The sequence below is a fragment of the Contarinia nasturtii genome, unplaced genomic scaffold (assembly GCF_009176525.2).
Source record: "Contarinia nasturtii isolate CC-2019 unplaced genomic scaffold, AAFC_CNas_1.1 Cnas_scaffold_285, whole genome shotgun sequence".
NCBI lineage: Eukaryota > Metazoa > Arthropoda > Insecta > Diptera > Cecidomyiidae > Contarinia > Contarinia nasturtii.
In genome coordinates this window covers 5,254,199-5,269,325 of record NW_022197640.1, presented here as the reverse complement: position 1 = coordinate 5,269,325, position 15,127 = coordinate 5,254,199, and the positions used below count along the sequence as shown (strand labels likewise).

At 33.3% G+C, this 15,127-nt stretch overlaps 1 protein-coding gene across 4 annotated transcripts in view; it reads left to right on the top strand.

The window, feature by feature from the left end:
- The window catches only part of LOC116337694, a 95,737-nt gene extending 80,717 nt beyond the window's left edge, over nucleotides 1-15,020 (top strand). For 2 of the 4 annotated variants that reach the window (XM_031762467.1, XM_031762466.1), the window contains exons 7-16: nucleotides 4,193-4,271; nucleotides 4,361-4,464; nucleotides 4,590-4,727; nucleotides 8,408-8,638; nucleotides 9,693-9,899; nucleotides 10,012-10,222; nucleotides 10,304-10,436; nucleotides 10,539-10,745; nucleotides 10,966-11,965; nucleotides 12,037-15,020. In XM_031762467.1, the coding sequence (XP_031618327.1) occupies nucleotides 4,193-4,271; nucleotides 4,361-4,464; nucleotides 4,590-4,727; nucleotides 8,408-8,638; nucleotides 9,693-9,899; nucleotides 10,012-10,222; nucleotides 10,304-10,436; nucleotides 10,539-10,745; nucleotides 10,966-11,965; nucleotides 12,037-13,157 (3,431 nt within the window). In that variant the 3' untranslated portion in view covers nucleotides 13,158-15,020. Of the gene's footprint in view, nucleotides 1-1,415; nucleotides 2,240-3,259; nucleotides 3,782-4,192; nucleotides 4,272-4,360; nucleotides 4,465-4,589; nucleotides 4,728-8,407; nucleotides 8,639-9,692; nucleotides 9,900-10,011; nucleotides 10,223-10,303; nucleotides 10,437-10,538; nucleotides 10,746-10,965; nucleotides 11,966-12,036 lie in introns of all 4 variants that reach the window. The other 2 variants (XM_031762465.1, XM_031762468.1) reach the window with 2 other exon arrangements.
- Nucleotides 15,021-15,127: the final 107 nt, after the last annotated feature.

Here is a 15,127-nt window from a genome sequence, read left to right as displayed (position 1 = left end):
GCCATCATGCAGTTTTTTACATTATTTGCCATTGTAAGTGATGGTAGGATTTTATCCGACCAGAACGAATCCAAACTCTTGAGTTTCAAAGTTTTGCATAACAATGTGAATGCATTGAAGCATTTGTCATGATTCGATTTTTAAGCGTATCAGTAATTAGATTGACATAAAGATGAAACCACATCGAAATGGATGGCAATTCACATTATTGTTTGAATTTTGAATTTGTTCAAACACCTTTGATCCGATTAAATGTAAATAATGGAGTCACACATTTGTATCGCACGCATTTGCCAACTGTGCCAGAAGAATACGATTGAATCGCTTCGAATATAAGCTTTTCCAGCTTTTCTAGCATTCACGAAAAAAAATTTCTTTACCACCATCATATCATCATGCCACACACTATTCCATTGCATTAATTTGATGACAGATAAATGGTGCGAATGATATTTATTTGGTAATTTAAAATAAGTTTTAACGTAAAACAAAATGTCAGACACGCTTGCAATGCACATACACACATGTGATATACATTTATGGCTTGCAAGTTCAATCAATATTATGAATGAAGCATGTAATGCTCACCTCTCATCATTCATCTCATCTTTGTTGGCATTCGTATTTTTATGCCAAATGTATTTTAGCGCCTGCGATATGTAGAATTGAAAAAAAAAAAACAAAGAAAAAAGAACGGAAAAACAATTCAACAGAATATAACTCCCGTCTGCATAATGTTCAGGTTTCAATACCTATAGTCGTGACATTGAAAGGTATGCAAATCGAATCAAGGTATTGAGCATTTATGATTATTTATTCAAGTGATTCTAATAACAATCATAAAACATTATCGATGATTATTTCTCTGTGTATCTCATTTTCTTGATTGTAAACAATTGAGTTTTATTACATTCTAAGTGCTTTATTCGACTTACAAAATCGTAATTGACAACCGTTATACAATCGTAATTATATATTCATGTGCCGTTAACGCATCGATTACTTTGTTAGTTGCTGCTGGATGTGTAAATACAATAATTCGACAGTATTGACAACAGCATGATTGATACAAGCCGGTTGAGCAAGTTTAGCAAAATAGTATGATTCGTTCGTAGTATTTGTTACCATCCTTGTTGTTTTGATGAATGGTAACAGTTCAATGGCCGAGAAAATTGATAAAAATAAAACATGGGGTTTGGTTAATGTTCGATCGTTGATAATTATTAATCCATCCACAATATAGTGTTCACAAAATCAATTTGGCTATAGTATATCGGTATTTGTTGTTATCATTTGTTTTAGCGACCATTATGAATGAAAATTTGAATTGATTTGATTTGATCAGAAAAATTATAAAAGCAATTATTATCGATGCTTCAAAATGGTAATGTCGTTTAATTTTAAAATATATATAGAACATTGTGTGGTTGAAAAAAGACGAATGTTATGCTTATGAATAACGAAAACGACCATTCCACATCTTATCGACGTTTGCCGGATTCAACGCCGTCGCCAATACTTCGTCGCACCAAATCGGTACGAGCATCATTCAGAATGCTCGGCTCAAGATGGAAGTCATCCAGTAACAGTGGCAATTCAAAAATTGATGCCACCACCGGACCACCACAAAAGAATATAAATGCTACAACAAAAGATGCAGTTTCCGAGCGATTTGGCAAGGATTTTAATCGAAATGTAAAACAACCAATGACCGACCAAAGCGATCGATTATCATCGATGCCACCACCATCATCTTCGACAACAACAACAACGACAACAACATCATCTTCATCGTTGCCACAATCCATTTTATCCATAAAAACAAAAACAAAATTATTTCACGCATTTGCCAAAGAGAATGTCAACGAACGACACATCCAATATGAAATACCGAAAAATGTTGCACCCAAAGCGGCCGCATTGCTTCAAATACCGATGTTACCACATCGACAACAGCCAATGAATGGCAATTACGTTGAATCGAATAGCCAATATTCACATCAACGTGAACGCCATCAACAGCAGGATCTGAAAAAGAAACATGATCTTATCAAAATGGATGGAAAATTCAATGTACGTTTGGATAGTAATTCATGCGATTTGATTACGAACAGCAATCAATTTGCAATGTTGAAATCTCTTTCGGAAAACAGCACCACACAAAATACGCACGATATGTTCAAAGCGGCTACAATTCGTCGGGCTCCATATTGGCCCAACAATCCACCAATGAAATATAGTAAGAATTTGGAATTGTTTTCTCTCTCTCTCTATCCCCGAACCGTTGAATTATTATTATTGACTGCGGATGAGCCGAAAGCGTGAAACAAGTCATGCGAAAATCACCGAAACACGAATCATGGCACTTCCATTTTCAATATCGTCACTTTTTATATTCACCGTGATCTTTATGCATTTCGCATTGTGTTTAGGGATTTATTTATATTTTTCCTCTTGCGACGCTATTACATTTGATTTGAACGTATTTTTGAATAGAAAAAAAATATGTAATCATAGATTTATCAAATACCGGAAATTGTGTTTCATTTTTATGTGAGAAATACTGTCGATTTCCGTCGAACGAAAAACTAAATTCAACAAAGTATTCTTGTTTGCGCATCTAAAGTATTTACCAAACAAATGTTTATGTGTATTCAGTTTAATTCAGGAATCATCATCATATTGTGCCAATAAGTTGTGCACATATTTTAATATTATCAAATATTCATATCAATTAGCAGTTTTGCTACTGTTGGTTTTCGCATCGTTGAATATTCTTGAATTTAAAATCTCCTGATAAATCACATCGATATTTGTATTAAATAATAACCGTCGATACAGCATCCGATGTTGTTATTGTTGAATCGATGATTGGAAATCTCATTCTGAACACAACAAATATTTTAGCTTGATGAAAGCTCATTTGGTATGCAAGTTTTCCATTTCCGGTGCGAATCGTAAACAAAAGCACACAACTTTTCTATACTAATATTGCACGCGTGTACTAAATATTGCCTATTGGGATTTTGCACTGCCATTAATTCGTAATTCATTAGTTTCGCTTTTTTTTTGTTGATTTGTCGAGTTTTATAAATCAGAATTCGTTCTTTTTTAAATGGTTTTAATTTTGCTTTTAGTCTATATTTGTACAAATGAATTTTGATTTTAATTTTTTTTTTTGTTTTTATATTTTTCTTTCCATTTTATTCTCGTTCATTTTTATGATTTGCCCGTTGGCCATTTTAAATGGTAATATTAGAATCAGCAATATTACCTGAAACGGAGCGTGTAAATAAAATTCGCGCTTCGACAATAGCCCCAGGGCAATTAATAACGAATCCATCGTCGAAAAAACCATCGTCATCATTGTCTATGACGAATGTATTTTATGCGAATGGAAAGACGCATGGCCATTCAAAGCATCAGCAACCACAGCAATATCGTATCGCTAGCAATGGTCAACAACATAATCATCAGTTGAACGAGTTGTTTATACAACAAAGGCAACCAATTCAAAAACATTCACTCGAAATTGAACGAAAAAATATGGAGTTTTTAATACCGCGTCCACCAAATACAGCTGCCACATGTCAATCGCAAGCCACCCTCTCAAATATCATCGCACCACGGTTCACACTAAATGACATTAAAAGTCATCTAAGCGATAACTTTAAAATTATTCAATCGACGGCAGCACCTCCACAAAAAATGACAAAAAAACAACTAAAATTGGCTCAGGCGCAATTAGATAAATTAACACAAATTAATATTCATTTACAGGGTATGTTAAATTTGCTTTTTATTTCCATACAAAACATTCGATATGGTGTATTTAAATTTTTAAAGCGTCAACACACACACACACACATACACTTTATATTATTGTTTTGTTTGCTGTCAAATGATAGGCTTGTTTTTCAAAATAGTAATGCATATGCAAAATTCAAAATCATGATAAAACAATTGAAATAAACTCAACATTTGCTTTTCCTATCAAATCATTTTGAATCGATTTCAATTTAAATTTCACTTGTTCTCGCATAGTTGTTTTTATGCCTCGCATCGTTCCATTTTAAACGATCCGACAACAAATTAAGAGGACCATCGTAAAATAAATGAAATGGCACCATACCAAATTAATAATGAACGGTTTGTTTTTTTTTTTCTCCCTCTCGATTCTTTGTTTTCTTAGCTCTATTTTCGGCCGTTGAAAATGGTCATTTGGAAAAAGCGAGAACAATCCTCGAATCAACTGATGTAGACATAAACAGGCAAGAAAATTAAATGAATAACCTTTGAAAATCGAACGAATCCAATTAATATGGGATATAAACATTTCAATTTTCTTTGATAATAACAGTTTGAACAGTGATGGATTGTCGCCCTTGGATGTAGCCGTACTCAGCAATAATCGATCGCTCACAAAGATGCTATTGCAACACGGTGCCACCGAAGGAAATAAATGTAAGTATTTTTAATGATGTTTTTTTTAATCCCCATTTCCAGCCAATTCGAATTAATTTTTTTTATCTTTTCTTCGCCTCACGTGTTCAAACCATTACGATGTTTTCGTTTTTGCTTTGTTTCAGTTAAATCGACCGATTCGTTGGGTAACCATTTGAACAATTTGCTGCGAGAAGCTGAAAATCGCATTCAAGAATTGAGTGGCATTGAAGATGCTCCGCAAGCTCCATTTAGCACGCGAGCTTCATTTTCCAGTATTATCGGTAAGTCCCCCTTCCACCTTTCGCCTCTCATCTTTTTCCTCTTATGATTATTATTACATCACATCAACTTTGCAAGGATATTTCAATTCGCCAGTTTCATGTATATGCATTCCATTCAACCTAATTTAACTTTTAAACTTAACTCCACTAATAATAATATGCGCGCTATTTGCTTGTAGTAAAATTGGCAAAGGCTTCGTAATATTTCTTAACGTTTGCTATTGTTCTATCGATCGTGTGGCTGGTTGAATTGATAATACATTAGAAAACTTGACATTTGGCGATGGTCTGCCTTGTAAAGATCTTAAGAAAATTATGAAAAGAAAATCTTTCAATGCCACATGCTAGAAGATCTCATCGTCTCCTTTTTCATTCAATCGATACAATTTCGCTGGCCTTTTGACCTTTTTTCTGACGAGAAAATTTCAAAAGTTAAGGAATTCTACAACGACAGCAAATACTGTGTGTTTCAAGTAAAACAAGCATCAAGGCTCTAATTACAAGAGGAAATCAATTAAATTTGTTCTAATTATTATTTTTTCTGTGTTTAACTCACTTTCTTCTTTGTTTGAAGAGAATGTTTCATAATAATAACACGAACGAATTGCACGAATCCATATGATGACACATACGTGTTTTCAAGTTGTGAACTGTTCGCTTATTAATATCTGAAGCATTTGGACGTTTTCAATTCAATTGATGTTATCACATTTACTGTTCACATTCTTCGTTCATGGAATGATAATATGAGAATGCGCAATTAACACAATGGTCACAATTTACGTTTGTATTGAAACTGTAATGAGTTGGACAATTTATTGTGTATTTTGTTCCATCATCATCATCATATGGATAAAAATTATTCCATTTATTTCTACGAATTGAAACACTGTTAAATTTATGCACATTTATTGGTATATAATTAAACTGAGTTTATCATGAATTATTCAAGGGGCTTATGACATATGTGAATCGCAAGAGTCACATGTAAATTATACTTAAGAGTCTGTGATTTGCGAGTGTCCTGATGATTTTCGAGTCAGTAAAAAGTCTCAATGACAGGTTTTAAGCGAATGTCAAATCATAAAAATTTGTTGAAATTTGTTAAAAATTGTTATTCAGAACATTACATTGAAATAGTAAATAAATATTTTATTTTTTTATTATTATTTTTTAATAAAAATGTGATTTGTCTCATATTTAAGTGTTCAATTACCAAATATTGTTCATCCAATTTTGCGAGGAATGGGATTTGGATGCCGAACTAGTTTATCTCTTATTAAAACAGAAAGTGTCGCTGAAATTGAAGAAAATGTAATCGAAAATCGTGAAATTTAAGCATTGTCGTGAATCAAACATCGAACAGAAAATGAATTTGTCACAATTTCCGTATTTATTAAAATGCTTCATGGAAATCGCCCAATCGCATGTTAATTTGAGTGCAAATGCCAGAATCTTTATGTATATGATGAGTGAAAAGTATTTTTATAAGACATTTACTTCTAATTTTCCGATCCCAAAACCAAGCGCATTTTTTAAATTATTAAACAGAAAGACATTTGAACAATATGGACATTTTTAGGAGAATTAATATGATTCCTTTGGATGCTAGAAAAATTATATGTCTTCGATTAAACGTTGATGATATTTGAAATTGACATTAATGATTGACTCGTGACTCGCTCTACGGCCATATATTTTGTGTGCTTTGTGTATGAAGTGACTCGCTTTAGCGGTTTGTATGAAATTTTCAAGAGTCAGCACTGACTCGAGTCATTCATAAGCCCCTTGGAATTATTCTATGAAATTCTATATATTTTTTTTTTACATGAATGAACCATTTGAATTGATACTATCAATTTGATAGTGCCCCTTTCCTCAACAATGTGGCCTAATGTAGTTTTCGAATCTTCTCGAATGTGTTTTCGTTGTATCAAATCGAAACATGTAGCATACCGAAAGAAAAGCAAACATGCACATAAACTCGAGTTTCAGCAAATTTCCGACTTAATGACTTTCTGTTGGGAAACATGATGAATAAGTGAAAAACAAATTTCAATTTTCGATATGGTTTTGTTAGATGAAGCCAATTTGAAAACATAAATAATTAAATTCGTACACATAAAAACAATTCTGTATGTAAATGATAGTAATTCGTGATATCGTTTGCTGTTTTGAGAAATTTGTTTAGTTTACTAATATTCGATTTAATTACATAAAAAAAAGAATCGGCTGTTTGTGTGTATTATTCTTGGACTTGACCAAAATTGCCATTATTAAACTAACTAAAAAAACATCATAAAGGTTAATAACACATTTGATAATCAATCACTCATGATATTATAGAAATATGTGCACACTCTTATATTTGGTTAAATAAGTGGAATTCTGAACATTGCACCACTTCAGAATATACAAAAGGACTCGTGAAATCTATTCAAAAGCACAATTTAACGTACAAAAGTTATTTCTTTTCATTTCTTTTGTTAGAAAAATCGATTGAAATTTCGACAAAAGATAAAGATGATTTGGAAGGAAAGCCACTGTTCAAATCAGACCGTTTTCAATTTCGGTATAAAATGTATTTGAACACACGCGTACCACTTTCTCTTATTTCATTTCATTCTCATTCTTTTGCTTTCTATTTCTTTCTTCTTTCTCTCTCTCTCTCTCTCTCTCTCTCTCTCTCTCTCTCTCTCTCTCTGTGAAAATTTAAGTTCGTGGTCTTAACAAGAGTTGATTTCTTTTTGATAAAATCATATTTTCATCGATTTGCTTGATTTGAATTCAATGGCATGAATGACGTGAAACGGGGTTGAAAAAAAGTTGAAACATATTGATTTATTTTGAATAATATTCATATCTTGCGGGCGCACCGGTTCGACCACACACACGCACAATTTAATCAAACAAATCGAATCAAACTTCATTAAAATTGAATGGTATTGGTGCCATTGAATTTAGCTTCCGGCATAGAAAACCCCGTCGATTACCCTATATTTTTGTGGTTAAAATTAAATAAAAGGTTGATTTCACTCTCTTTTCATGCGCCGTTATTATAATTTATTTATAAGGTCACACGCATAAGCACAATTCATTGAAGATTTTTTAAAATATAACTTTCGAAGTGGCTTAATGGATATTTTTTCTTCTATCTGCCTTCAAAAACAAAAGAAAATGTCAAATACGAAAAAATCAATAACATTTTCAGTTGAAATTGCGTGACAACAACAAAAAATCATTCAAATATCTCCAACAAACCATCAATGAAACCAATTGGAGGATGTCACAATGTTTATAATTACATGTTGAGCTCAAATAATGTTGATTTAATCTCAAGCTTGAAATGACACAATAACATTGAATGTAAAATGTGAAACAAAGATAATTTATTTGATTATCTCACAAGAACGATTCGGTAAGGATGGGAATTGTCTGTGGAACTAACACCAATTCAAATGATTGATGTGTCAATATGCAACAATTCGGAAACGTTGCTTCCCTTTGTTTTCGAAATTCTCTCCGACTCTTCTGAAACCTTAACTAAATCGATGTGTGTCTTTGTCATAAATTCAAATGGATATTTCAATTCGACATCAATACTAAAAGATCAATCACAACTTTGTCGCACCGTTCAAATGACTGATTATTTAATTTGCATTTTGTGTTTCATTTTGCAGGCACTGCATACGCTGGACCGTCAGTATCGGGTTGCACTGGAACAGAAACTGACAAACAAATTGGCATGTGGGAAAGACGTATCAAAGGATTACGTCGAATGCTCTTAGGATGGGATCAAACCAAACCACCTGATCCACCAAATTTCATTGCAATCGATGTAACAAGCACCAATTCAGCCAATTTACGTATACAGGAATCGGGTGACGGGCCAATTGCTACTAAGTTCAAAGGTGAGTACATGTGTATACACAAAATTATAATTTTCTACATTGATGTGCAATCGTTTCATCTTGGATAAGAAATCACTTCAGAAACAAGATGAACATGTTTTATACAAGTGATAATGCGGTTTTTTAGGTGAATATGGATAAAGTTTGTGATGAGAGTCACAAACGGAATTTTTGTTTTTATTCGTATTGAAATGACCCAATGTCGATACAGACAAGTCATTAATTCCATTATAATTATTTGCGCCCACGTGTAACGAATGTCGTGTAACGCAACAATCACATGAATGAAATTGTTACAATATGTGAAGTTCACATTGTGAACAAACTTTTGGGCGTAAGAGTTTTCTTTTTTATTCGAGTTTGGCTATCGATTTTTTTATGTTGTTTATAGCATTTGTTTTCACATTCGATCTAAAAATAGTTGCCAAGTTCTGAAATAATCATATAAAACCGAGAAAATATTTTTAAATAACAACATAAACTACAACATATTGCACAAGCACATAATCAAATCGACTAACAAAGATGCTACACGGTATTTGAAATTCACTTTTTATATGTGGCTGAAGAAGCGAAATTGATTGGCAAATTAAATTTATCGATTTCCCCATAATGACCGCAAAACACGTTGAAAATTAAAATTCTCGTAAAACAAGAAAAAAAATAGAGCTCATTCATTGCACATTTTCTCTACAAAATGTACTTTGATAGTAATTTCATGAAATTGTTGAGCACATATCGGTATCATTCATCGAATTTATTGGTATTCCACGTGACTGCAAAAAAAAAATTCACACTATTTTACAATTGCTACAAAACGGAATATTAAATCAATGCGTCCGAATTCATCAATAAATAATAAAGCGGTGAATTTAATGCAACGCAATGAGGCGATAACAAACTAACATTCAAACGGAATATCAAAAATGTTGGCGGCATTGCTCTCAGGAATGGATGATTTTATGAGTGGCAAATATAAATGATCATTTGATTTGTGTCACACGTACATCGATATAATAATGAATAGTTAATTCAGGTTGCGATTTATTTTCAGTTCAATGGTCATCTCGTGGCGATTTCAGTAACATTGTTGGCGAACGTGAAGTAAACGAATGGAATAGTTTTCAAACTACGATGGCAGCCAATTGCCGGATTAACGATTTGACACATGGTCGACGTTACTTCTTTCGTGCATGCTGTGGCAATGTTAAAGGATGGGGTCAATATCGCACATCAATACCAAATAGCATTACACCATCGAGTAAGTGTAGTTGAATGTTGTTGTTGTTGTTTTTTGTATGTGCCAGACGGTGCAATTGGAAAACTTTCAATGTGTTTTGATGTAATTTGACAAAAAAAAATGTTTTTCCTAGGTTGGCGTGATTTTGAGAATGTTGAATCAAGATTTGCGGGCCGTCAGAAAATTCTCGATGATCTTTTTACAGCTGTACGCCTATCACGGCCAAATGATGCATCTGAAATACCATTAGACACACCAGCACTACAAAGACGAAATCCAAAGAAGAAAACAACAATCAAACAATTGTTTTCAGCGGCCTCAAAATTCCAAAAAAATCTAAGAAGGTAATTACGACTTGAAATGCAAACAAATACGCTTCGGCTAATGCTAATGCTAATGCCAACGTATTTTTTTTCGATTTTCAGAGGAATATTCTTGGCTTGTATTTTATACCATGAAGATAAAATCTTGGTGACGAATGAAGATTTTTTGCCAGTCATTGAAATCGATGAAACGTATCCAAGTAGTTTGCACACCGATTATCATTGGCTCATGAAGGTGACTTTAATGCAAATAAAATCCGATTTGGATTTGGATATGCGATGCGCAAATGTCAATGTGCATACAATGTATTCTGATCTTAATGTATTCATTTTTTAGGTTGCCTGCACTTGGGATGATGTAAAATCACTTCGCACCGATATGGAACGAAATTCGACGTCGGCTGTTCACTTTCGGACAAAATTGTTAACGGCTGCCTGTCAAATGCAATCAGCATTATGCATACAGGATTTAGGTCAATTGTATCATAAACCGTTACGCGATTCTCATGGAACGGTTGTTTTAGCTTGTGTAAACAACGTTAAGGTACTTGATATATTATGCATATTTTGTTGCAATTGAAATGTTAGCTTTGCACAAATGCACATTTTCAACATTTTTTCCTATCTTTTTGTTCTTTTATCCTTCGTTCGTCTTTTCTTGTCTCATTTCAACGATGTGAACACTAACTGACATTACATTCTCTTTCTCTTGAATTTCATGTTATGTGTGCGCGTGGTGGATTTGCTTTTGATTGGATTTAAAGGGACCGAAAACTGTGTCAGTACTCAACTCAAGGTGGATCCCATTAAACAAAGTGCAAAAGAAAATGACAGCAATTCACGAAGATAACAATATCAATGAGATTCTGTTGAGTTCAATTCAAGAGCAAATCAATTACCATCAAGCGTCGACGGTGCGCTTATCGAAGGGATTGTATCTGGGCTATTTAAAAATGCAAAGCTCGGTTGATCAGATTCAAATTGTTGTACCGGCAAAAACGCCAAACATTTTACCACATCATAAAATCCGTGAGAATTCACATATATCGGCCGAAGAATGGAAATTTCTGAAACGAACAAAATTAAATGGTGGCGGTGACACGGTGACCGATGACAAGCCAACTGGTGGACAAGAGCTATTCATTGATGCATTAACACATGCGGCAAAGCGTTTATTTAAATATATGGACATTCCATTGGAGGATGCAATGACACATCGTTTATATGAATTTGAAGTGATTGAATTGAGTGCGGATGTTAGTTTTTTGATTGTATGCCCGCCGGCTGAATCGTCGTGCGCTGTACCTGGACAAAGAGAAATTCTACTACAACGTGGCGATCTATTGAGTTTGCCGATTCAAGCATTCGAAATGGTACATCTGAAAACCTATCAAAGTGGCATCATTCAAAAGTATTCACGTCTATCGTGCATTCTTGAATTGGATACGGTATTGGCAAATCATTCGCATCGCGAAGCATTCTCAACGATTGAAGTGCAAGCGGCCAAAGAACGTTTGGCCAAACTACAAGATTTAACACAAAGTTTAAATACCATTTGGAAAGGTGTACGTTGGCTTATGGATGTTATCAGTTTTGCACGAGATCGTGGCACATATCATGGTCTTTATATGAAAGATATATTCGAATACAGTCCAACGAGCAAAGAGGAATTAACGGTGGTACGTGATCCAAGCAATCAACAATTGCTACAACCACCGCCACCACGTGGTTCGATTAAAAATGTGGGCCGTGGTAGTTGGCCAGGTAATTAATTCAATTAATAATAACTTATAATTAACGAAATTTTAATTTAAAATTTATTTTATTTTTAACAGGTCCCAGTCATACGCTTGGTGCAAACGGTTTGCTCGGTGCCGAACACTCAAAATCGGAACAACAATTAAGTGGAGCCAGTTTCAATATGAGCTCACGATATTTGAGTGCAACATCTGGCATTGAAACATCATCACGTAAAAATAGTGCTGATTCAAATTTTTCACATTCGGGCAATAGTTACTATTCAGCTGGTGAATCAGTTGAACATATAAATGTACGACTTCCACCATCTCGATCCGAAGACACATTAGTTTTATCAAAAAAGCATTCAACACCGTTACATCGAAAACGTGCAACAACTGTCAATACAAATTTTACCAGCGATGCATCGTCACCGGTTACACCAACCAAACCGTTATGTGTCACACAAAAACTAAGCAACGAATCAGTTCCAAATTTAATCGCTGATTCGGATGTGGCTGGCCGAGATAGTACAATGACAACATCCACACCGATTACAACGGGCAGCGGCGGTGGTGGTAATTTACCAAAAGATACGATCGCTAACAAAAGGAATGACATTAAATTATTTACCGAAGAGCCAAACATTTTCAAAGATCAATTGCACATAACCGAAGGTGATGGCGGTGAAACGGTACGAAAATCGTCACCAGAATATCCATCGACGAATCCATTCAAAGTATCAGCCGAACGTAAGCCATCGAGCACTCAAAAAAGTTCACCGGAACACACTAAGAAGAAGCAGTCATCACCGCCACGTCAACAATCTGGCGATGATGAAGAAGACGCAACAACGAGCAATATTATGCCTGGCATAATTCAAGTGTTTGCCGCTTACAATACGGGCTTGGCAAATGGAACAAGTCTTAAGTTGCATGTTACACCGAAGACAACAGCTCGTGAAGTGGTCGATTTGGTGGTGAAACAATTGAATATGGCTGTTGTATTGAAAGGCAAAGATGGACCCATTTATGGTGCTGAAGAATTTGATAATTTCTGTTTGGTCGCTGTTATTGGTGCGAGAGAACGTTGTTTGCGCGATGATTTTAAACCATTACATTTACAATATCCATGGAAAAAAGGACGATTATATGTTCGCCAAAAGAATGATCTACTTGCTGCAATCGAACATGCGAATCGTGAAGCCACATTGATCTGAACCAATAATTCAACCTCTTTTACCAATAATATTTTGTTGACATCCAAAATTCAAACATTCTCAATTTGATAATGAAAAATATCTAACATAAACACACTGAATTCATGTTAGAATAAACTATTAAATAAAGTAGTGATTCATTTATTGTGCTTTGATCAGAAAAGCAAAGGAATACAAATGCAGAAATTTAATAATCTATTTGATGTCATTTTGCCGAATACAATTTCCACTCAAATCTATTGAGATCGACTTAATTGGCATAATTGTCAATTCATTCACGCATAAATGTATTTGAATTTGAATATAAACAAAAGACAACAGACATAACATAAATTATAGTATGAATGTTTCCATAGTTAGAAAGTTGAGATTGGATTTTCTGTGACACAAAAATAATAAAAGATTATTAGAAATTATGTTTAGCTGATAAAAAACAAGAAGAAGAGAAAAAAAAGGGAAAACAAATGTATTTTGATTTTCTTGTTTGTTTTTAATGTTTAAGTAGAAAAACAAATTAATGTAGAGATCATTGAATATTAAAAAGAAAAGATTTATTTTACTAGCATGACGGAGAGAGGAATATTTAAAGAAAAATTGAAGTTTTATTTCAACAGTCCTGCGTTAATAGTTAAACAACAAATTTAGAAGCTTTAAGTCGTATGGTCTTATGAATTACGTGAGAGAACAACAAAAGGGCGGGCATCTCGTTTCAATATCATTCATAACGAACAAATGCCATGAATCTATGAATTAATTTAATAAAGAATATAATATGGATTGGATGATGAAACAAAACAAAATTAAATTAAAAAACTAAAGAGACAAGAAAATATTACATAAATATTGCTCAGGATTGGCGACTAAAACCGTTTTTAGACAACTCAAACAATTTTCAAATCATTCAATAAATCAAAAACAATATTATTGTCCATATATTTAAAACAGCTACCAAATGCACGTGTTCTATGTCCATTCCATTTATCGCATTTTTTGTCCAAATATTTTATAGTTGAAAAATGTTGAAAAAAAAATCAGTATTAAAAATGAATTAAAATTAACGTCTATGTGTCTAACAATTCAAAAAAAAAACTATTAACAAAAAAAAAACCATTTCCAAATTGGACCTTTATTATACCATACATGACCATACATTTTCAAAAATAAAGACAACATTATTTTGCACTCTGTTTTATTATGATTGAATATTTTTGGATTTTATTTAATTTTTATTCACCTTCATGCAGTCTCTAAACCAGACATTATAATGAGATATTTTTAGCCAGATATCATCAGGAGCTGAAATGGAGTGAAAACAATAAAAGTGATTGTTATAGTGATTGTAGCAATGTAAGTGTAATTATAACCATAACAATCACTCCTAATGTTTTCACTAAATTTCGGCTCCTGACGATATCTGGCTGAGCTGATTCATCTGGCTGAAAATATCTCATTATAAAGTCTGCTCTAAACAAAAATACAGTTTCCTCACAAGCAAAAAGTCAAGTAATTGTCATTGTAATGAAGCACGTCGAATCTTAGCGGGAAATGCATAAGAATTCGAATCATCAAATGCCAAGATATTATTTGGCGAATCTGATGAATAACATATTTAAATAGTATGCAAAAATAGATACATTTTCCTATTTATTATAGACCATGCATGTTATTCAATCGATAATTTATTGGAATTCACTGTATGGATTTAAAAAAAATCTTTAGTGTAAAACGTTGTTTCCACATCTCCAATTCCAATCGTCCACTTAATAAATTTCAAGCTATAAAAAAACGAATACAACGAAATTTGTTGGAGTCTCACAATATGTATAAATTGATTATTTGTTTTTTTTTGTGCAGAATTAAAACGACCAGAAACAACTGTTCAGTGTTAATAAAATGAATATATGTATTTGAATTACATAAAATGAGAAAAAATAAATACCTGTATTGTCTTTTTTTTATTTCTTTGAAAA